The sequence below is a fragment of the Limulus polyphemus genome, unplaced genomic scaffold (assembly GCF_000517525.1).
Source record: "Limulus polyphemus unplaced genomic scaffold, Limulus_polyphemus-2.1.2 Scaffold811, whole genome shotgun sequence".
Taxonomy (NCBI): Eukaryota; Metazoa; Arthropoda; class Merostomata; order Xiphosura; family Limulidae; genus Limulus; species Limulus polyphemus.
Genome location: NW_013666421.1, coordinates 258,003 through 267,135, shown reverse-complemented (window position 1 = coordinate 267,135; position 9,133 = coordinate 258,003). Strand labels below are relative to the sequence as shown.

General features: G+C 31.7%; 1 protein-coding gene across 2 annotated transcripts in view; it reads right to left on the bottom strand.

Moving 5' to 3' along the window:
* Positions 1 to 1,625: 1,625 nt before the first annotated feature.
* LOC106460659 (guanine nucleotide-binding protein G(q) subunit alpha-like) overlaps positions 1,626 to 9,133 on the bottom strand; it is a 35,954-nt gene continuing 28,446 nt past the window's right edge. For both annotated transcript variants that reach the window (XM_013920385.2, XM_022387424.1), the window contains exons 7-8: positions 6,192 to 6,299; positions 1,626 to 3,357 (exon numbers count right to left, since the gene is read on the bottom strand). In XM_013920385.2, coding sequence (XP_013775839.1) covers positions 3,275 to 3,357; positions 6,192 to 6,299 — 191 coding nt within the window. In that variant the 3' untranslated portion in view covers positions 1,626 to 3,274. The remainder of the gene's footprint in view (positions 3,358 to 6,191; positions 6,300 to 9,133) is intronic.

Here is a 9,133-nt window from a genome sequence, read left to right as displayed (position 1 = left end):
AACATGCCCCCACCTATTCTATCAACTTACCCCGCATCCGAGGCATATTGTTACACATGACTTTACTTCCAAAATATTTACAAAATCTTTTATGTAACCAATTTTGTTCAATATAGAATACATAATTTTGATAAAGTACATATTTATCTTTCACTTTCATTCAGTTTCAATGTATGATTCGAGTTATTTCGCTAGATATTGGACTTTTTCTAAAAATCTTAACAACTAGCCCCGGTCTCCCCTACCTGGCAGATATTCAGCCCCGGCCAGGTATTGGGCTACCTGGTAATACTCAGCACCAGTCGAGTGTCGAAGCCCTAATCTTTGTGGCAATTAACACAGTAAAGTCAAAAACGTGTTCTGAGCAACAAAAACTGACTGCCCTCTGAAAGTTGGGGATTCAGAGAACAATAGGGGTTAATAACAGGCATGGCTTGAGAAGTGAATTTCTGGGGAAGGTTGGAGTTTTGAAAACAATAGGGGTTAGGGTTTGAGAAATTGGAGCTAGGCATTGAAAGTAAAACTCAAATGTTCTGTTGGTGATTATTTGGTTAAATGTAATAAACGTTTGTTTTCGATTCTAATTTTGTTTTTGTTGGGGGGGGGGAGAATCCAGTCCCGCTTGACACCCAGCCCTGGCCCAAAAACTAGTGACTGGGTACCCGAACCTGGTATTTGGCCAAATTTTACTACCCGTGCATCCCTAACAAAAACCATTACAAAGTGACATTAAAATGAATAAATGACCCTGAATAACTAAACTAAATGTCAAGCTGAACAATACTCGACTACTAAATAAAACTACACTATATTACGACACCCATTTCGGTGTTGAAAGTTAAACTTTTGGTGAGAAATAAATTATAAAATGTGGTGTGATGCTAACACATGGGTAATTCCCACTGAGAGAGGAAGGCCCACATATACGTTATGAAGGGGGGGGGGGCACAATATAATGTTCGCCAAGGTTGCTTTTGATGGAAATAGCTTACATGTGATTTAACTCTTGGGGAATAGATTCCTAATAATGGTAGGAAAAGCTTTCAGCCACAGTAAGACAACTCATGATTATCTAACCAGTCCTACCCAGTTCATGCCTACTCACTGCATAGCAACTAAAATGTATGAAATGAAAGTTTAAAAAATACAGAAAGGAAGAAAAGATAAAAGATCAGCCCCCAAGAAGCAATCAACCTCAGTCAGTTCGCAAATCAATCAGCTAGAGTTAAAAATCAGCAGCTCGAGTCAGTCCTGATAGAAACATACAAATAGAACAAGTCTCAACTTCTAAGTAAGTTTCTTATTATTTTTGAAGTTTAATATTGTACAAGAATTAAAAATTATCAATTAACCATTTGATTGAAAGAACCATGAGAGATTATTAACATAACATTGTACATAGAAGTATTAATAAATTTTGTATTTTCATTTCATCATTTTGAGTCTTTGTGTTTCTTATTCTCATGTAAACTTTGAGTAGGTGATTTGTGCACTACTGCCACTACCTGAATATTTCTGGTATTTAATATAGATAACAACTATTTGTAACTTGACAACTGTCTCTCAATAATACCCTGATAAAGAAGTCTAGACAAAATATAGACTAACACACACACAGGCACCAATGACTGTGCAGAAGTTCATATTTAAAATGCACATTACATAGTATTATTAAAATCAGGAAGCACAATTTCGTCTTAAACAAAATATCATGATATAATCATTAATGGATGATTGCGATGACCAGGTCTGGATAATATATTATCTACAAAATTTTAACTTGCCAAAAGTATACCATAGATAAAACTGTTTACACCATAGATTCATACTTTGTTTCAAATATAAATAGAGCAAGATGAATACTAAAACATAATTACTGCGTAAGTGTGTAATCAGTACGAACATTGGTAACTTGCATCCTCCCTTAGTCAAGCACTTTAGAGGAACATATCTCAAGAATAACATCACTAATATCAGAATTATCAAAACAGTTTTACTAACAAAGTACTTATAAATAAAAGCAGATCATTCAGAATGGAAATTCTTCATTTAAGTACGATTTTACCTCTTAAGTGGAAAAATGATGACGTAAATTCAGTTTAAATAAAAAAATAAATTGTAACGTTTATGTCCAGAAAAAAAGTGAGAAAAGCTTTGTTGTTTCCTGGTGTTTTAATTAATTTGTGTACCACCACAAACAATCATGTTTTGTGCATCTATTGAAGTGCAACACATACACACAAGTCTATGATCTATGTGCAAAACATAATGCTCAATAAAATTGAATGCACACTGAAATTGTAATCTATTAGATGCCTATAGACAATAACTGAATATATAACACAGCTGACATTATAAACATAGTCCTCATTAGATATTTAATTTTATCCAGGTCCCATATACAAAAGGCAATCCTGTGACAAAAACATTAAAAAAACAACAACAACTTGGACTCCTGTGAACTGAGTACTATTTAAACTGGCAGCTTTACAAACAGCTCAGTGACCTGATCTGTCATTAGTGTGTCAAAACAATTATGTTGACAACAGTGACTAGTACAAGGCTGGTGCTACAGCCTTTGAAGTGTATTACATTTTCATGAAGAGAACTTTCACTTTGCTAAAGAGATACACCACATGTAAGTATTGAAGTGGAGATGTTCTCGTAATGGCTGAATCAGCTAGATGTATTTTCAGCACCTAGATAAAGGAGACTCCTATCCAATAACGGGCGGATTCATAAGGGAAGTCTCCTTAATTAACCAACATCAATTTAGCAAGCCAGTCTTAAATGGCAGAATTACAGCCATATTTTATCTAGCATGTTTGGTTGTATAATTGCACAGAGACCCTCGCAGCATTGTCATCTGTACCACATTTATCTCATACTTAATTTAACAGTTAAATTTTGGCACAGTCTCACAATTTTATATCCATAAGCATATTCATGTCTACAAAATAAAAAAGGCAAAGGGACTATTCTGAAGAGTGGAAAAAAAAGAAAAATTGTTTTAAAAATAAACGTTTCAAAATCTTCCAACTTTCGAGGACTTGGAAAGGGTGATATCAGATCACCAGGTTTTATACTAGGTCTTTCAAATGGGCCAATAAAGGTCTTATAAGGAGTGTTTACAATCAAACAGCATGTTCAAACACCTTCCCACACTAAAAATTAAGTCTCTTTTTCTCAGCAGTGTGATATCAAACACTTAGTGTCATCAGAAATGAAAATTAGATGAGGTTAATTCCCATGGTGATTTAGAAACTTTCTTTTTCTATACCAGGTTGAATTCTTTCAGGTTTAGTTGAAGAATGGTGTCCTTCACTGCTGCAAAAACAAACCGAATGTTTTCCGTGTCTGCTCAGAAAAATAAGAAAACTTGGTAAGTATCACTAAACCAGTAAAGGAATAAAGCTATTAATACAAAAAAAATACAATTTGGATGAATTATTGAAGATACTAAAGGTCTATTTAATCAAGCGAGTGCCAGTTTTAAAAACTAAATCTAGACAAAGACAATTATTTATCAACAGCTTTTAATAACTACTATTATTGATTCTATAATTTTTTTTTGCAATGAGTAAGACATGCTGTAAGTGTCTGAAAACTTTTTTTTTTTTACATTTTGATTTACCACTTAAGTTTTTAACATACTTAAACATTTTCAAGTTACATTAAGTTACATGTTCATTAAGTTGAGAGCATGTTTACAGCAACACAGCCACACATTATCATTTTACTATTTCCAATTATTTTTTTTGTTAACTTATAGAATGTGCATAAAGAACTACAACTGAAAGAGGTCAGCGCTTCAGGTTTGGTAATTTATTTATACTAAATAAATAAAAGCTGTTTAACTTCCAGTTAATATTTTGCTATACAAATATTTTTATTTTCAAGATTTTCTCTAAGCAGAGAAATTCTACACTATTTATCTATAAACAAAAATGTAATGCTTTTTTTCTTAATTTCACACATACAGTTCACGTAATACTGTAAACGTTAATTTTTCTCAGAGTTAGGGATGGGGCAAACTATAGTTTTGGTTGGATATTGGATTTCCAGATCATGATATTCAATCAGATTTTAATATATTGGTTCAGATAGTAGATGTGGCCATACTGCAGGTATGAGTTATCATTTCATTATAATATAGTATTAAACTACTTATTCATCACTGTTTTTTGAAAACTTAATAAGGATGTACAGTTCCACATTAGTAGGTGACCATTGAGGGCCCTTTTAACAAAATGTTGCACATATTGGCATGAGAATGCTTTACACCTCTCCCAAGACTGACTGTTGTTTGGCACGTGCTTACCAGTGGTGTAAACTGGCAACACAATGGGTTAGCATGATGTATATTTAAACTACATATTGACTGTTCGAGTTCAGACTATTACAACCACCAAAGTTCCCACTGTTTAATACTACTATGTTTAGAAGCTAGTTAAAATCACCAATGCAATAACTACTAGTAGTATAATGAATGCATAATAATGTGAGATAATCTATTCATGAAAATGCTACCTGATTATCTTATTTATCACAAAATTGATATTTGATCTAATACCTACCTTGGACTTTTCTATTTTTTGTGGTGACACCGAATTGGAATGTCAATAATGATCACGTGATATTAATTTAAGTTTCAATTGGGATGTTTTTTAACTTTGTAAATAGTGTGTCCATTTCTTCATAGTATCTATTATTGGAAGGAATGTCATGTGTTGATTGGTTATTATTGTATTCTTCCTAGCTTCCTGTAGACAATAAAGTCTGTTCTTATGACTTACCTGATATAATGGTTGATTTCCTTTGGAATGTTTTTCCTAACAAACAGGCTTTCTTTAATTCTAATAATACATAGTTAAATTGTTAACATCATTAAGTTCATTATTAGTGCTACTTACTTTTTCCTTTGTTTTTCTTGGATTAGTTGAAAAGTGTATGTTTCACTTGTTTCTCATGATTAAAAGCTATGACACTATTCTTAGATAGTTTCATGAGAATGCAAATAATATATAATTAATTAACAATCATTTTAAAAATGCCAGTTTTTGATCTTGAATCTTTGGTGGTATTTCGAGCACTTGTATTAATGAATAACCGATATTAACAATTACTTAAAAATAACTGTTAAATTCATTAAGTTACAAAAAGTAGGTCAGTACCTTATTAATCATGCTCATGATCATTATAAGAAAAAAAAGTGAAGTTTTAAAAGCAGATAATACGTTGGTACAATAACAAAATTAATAACTTAGTATACTATTAAAACATATGTTGACAAACAAGAACTCTTAAACCTGATACATCTGTGACACAACTTACTGTCATCAAATCAGACAAGCTTGTTTGACATGATTATGTCCTTTACAGCACATGTGACCAGCTCAGTGTGGTATCTGCATTTTTAAGTATTAGAAGTGCAAGCAGAGAAATTGATATTGGAAAAAAAATATTAGTAACAGAATCAATATGACATAGATCAAAATTATAGAATAAGTAACATGCTAAGAGGTCACACGCTGTTCAGACTCAAATGAAACGGAGCAGTACATTAGACTATAATTTAAAAACAAATTCAACTTGAAAACATTACCACAATCAAATGTCACTAATATTATCCCATCCTCACTGAGTGCTGCTTTGAGACCAAGGTGTTTAATGCTGTTTTTGATCTGCTATTGAAAATTCTAGCTCTTCATTGTTGCTGATGTGTCAAGGGTCTATTAGGGTCTACATCCAAACATCCATAGATACCAGATGCTCATCTCTTAGAGCCTCTTTTAACTCATTGAAGCACCTCTTTCTCTTCCCTCTGCTTCTGTAGAACCAAAGACATCAATCACACTAACAAGTTTATCCTCAAAATGTTTTTGACCTTATCCCAGACAATGAAAAATTCATCTATTCATGGTTCGCCAGTGCAACAAGTAGGAACATCTTACTTGTGCTTGTGCTAACTAGATGTGAAAGTTTGTCAATGGCGACTCAAGGATGCGACTCCTGTGTATATGAATGCTTGCCATCAGTGAATTTGTCAAATTCACAACCTCTTTTTAATTCTTCTCATCTGTTTTTTTTTGGAATTAATGTTATGTGGAGATGGCAGTTAGTATATCATTTTTTAACATAAATAAACATGATATCCTTATTGTAAACACTTTTGTGCTTATTAGGCTTACCTGTGGCACATGTGAAGTGAGAGTAAATCATACGATCAGGGTCAGGATTCTGAGCCAGATACATCTTTAAGATGAACTCCCGGGCTGCAATGTGGTCCTGCTTAGGGCCTATAACAATGAATTCCAAAATTGGTACCAGACAAAACATATTCCTTTAAGGAGAAAAAGATGTTAAACTTTCGCTTTAAGTTCTTCTGTTCTCTGAAAGTTCCAACTCTCCAGTAACAAAAGTAATTCATTAGACTTACTGTGTTTGTGCAGGGTATGTGCACAAAAAATATAGTATTTGTAGTAAATATACAGTATGATTTGATTCTTTAGTTTCACAATACAATTAATATACTTGTTTTGGATAATAATAAAATATAACTTGAATGCTTTAATTTTTAACATCAAGTTGAACAGTTTGCTTGTTTTATTGTATTTCGCACAGAGCTACATGACGTATATTTGTACTAGCCACCCCCCATTTTTGAAATGAAAGACTAGACAGAAGGCAACTAGTCAAAACCATCCTCTGCCAACTTTAGGACTATCCTTTTCAGACTGAATAGTGGAACTTGACCATCACTCTTACATTGCACCACACACCTAATTCACAGAGCTATGTTTTTATTTTCAGTAATGTATTACAAATCACAGAACCTTAGATCCACAATCTGGGATTCTAACTACTGGACTACACTTAGTCCTCCATTTGAGCAGATCATGCTCATTCTTTTCAGGTTAGTGAAAATCTGAGAGATTAAATATTGATAACATTAAGGTAAATGTAGCTTATTATTATCTTGTATTAAATGATGTTAATATATGAGTGCAATAAATAGCAAGTTATAATTAAATACTCAAATCCTCATATGTGTGTAGATTCACTGTCAGTTTTGTAAGACTTGTATTTAATATGAATATGTAAGTGTGTAAAAGTGTAAAATATATTTGGGATCACAGACTGGCAAGATAAAAGATAAATGATATATGAGTGCAATAAATAGCAAGTTATAATTAAATACTCAAATCCTCATATGTCATTAAAAATGAGTGTAGATTCACTGTCAGTTTTGTAAGACTTGTATTTAATATGAATATGTAAGCGTGTAAATGTACCTATACACTAAAGTGTAAAATATATTTGGGATCACAGACTGGCAAGATAAAAGATAAAGGACCATATCAAAACATTAATAACATTCAGGTTCTTAACTCTTTGACTACGAGCTGGGTGCATTGCACCTACCCTGCAACCACCAAAGTAACCATGAGAATAGTCATACTATAACTTGTGATAAAGTACGCTTATATTCACAAAATTTCATACATTATCAGCGAACATTACAAGGCTTTCATACACAAAATATCAGATATTTTAATTAAGTTTTATGATTTTTTAATTAAAAATTTGCTTGCAAATTTTTTTCTTTCGAAGTGTTGACTGTCCAACTTGTAAATTAATTTCTATTTTAAGATTAAAAATACCTTTCTTCATCTAAAAATTGTCAAATTTAATTTGCATAATTTCTATAACATCCTAGATATATCGAATGTTTATTTTTAAAAAAAACTTCATATTTCATCTACCTTAACTCTATATAGGGTTGGTTGACTTAACTGATTTTGTAACCACTATAAAAAATTAGGAAATAAATTCAAACTGCCTTTTTTTTCATTCTAGAATGACTGCAAATTGTAACAGGAAACCACAAATGTGTATTATAAATAGCTCAAATCTCATAACAGTATACATCTATATATATTTATTAATGTTTTGTTTTATCGACCTTTGAACCATGTCCGACTAATAATACTGCCACAAAAACTGTAAATCACAAGGCAGCTCATATTATCATATCGAATAACGTAAAACTTTCCTTTACAAAGTACAGATGTCTTATTCTTCTTAGTACTAGTGTAGCAGTATTTTGTGAAATACAGTAACATTTCAGTTACCATACATTATTACAATATTATTACTATTTACAAATGAATTCTTAAATTCCAGTTATTTCTCTTAAAATATGGAATGGTAAATAAAAAAATATATAAAAAAATTATCTACTATTCACGATGTTTTTTGGTACTTGTGCTTCATATTTGCCAAGCCTTGTTAAGTTTTGCAGGTTGAGGATGTAAGAAAAAAAAAATTGTTTGTCGGTTTTATTTGTGCATTTTGAAATAACAAAAAATTATAAATTACTATACTAATACCACAAAATTTCACTATAATTTATTAGGCTTCCTAACTAAGCTGTATTTGGGTCTAAACAAACATTATTTCCACTCAGCATATCACTTTGATCATCACTCTTCAAACTTTGCAATGGTAATGATGACTTAATCTGTGTAAATAGTTTAGGAGGACTGACAGAATTATGTAGTACAAAATGAGTGCTCTTGATGGGTTAGAAACATGTAATTGAGGGAAGTGGGAATAGGTGAACAAGTATTTTCAAAAGAGAAAAAGGTGGTGGATTCATTAAATATAATATCTCAGCAAATAAAAAAGGTAGGAGGTTCTTATTCTCTATTCGATATTCTTGCTTGTCATTATCGGTAATTTGAGTTTCTAATTCATAAACTATAGATGTTTCATTGTGGGCACCATAAAACATAATCTGACCAAAAGCAGAAGACAATGTACTATGTGACACATGAAAATCAATATTTAGCAATTTCTTTATAATATTTACAATTAAATTAAGAAATTAAATAATGTATAATACTAACATTTGAATTATAATCTACAATTTGATGCCAAAATTATTGACACACATTCATAAAATAGTAGTTTGATAAATATTTTGAATGCAAATTTACAAGGGTGATGACATGCTCTCTGACCTTTACCCTATGAAAAGGGTTAATCTAAATGTACACCTTTTATGAAAACAAAGGTAGATGAAAGATCTTTCTCTGATTTGATGTAGTGAGAATAATCTTGAATGTGG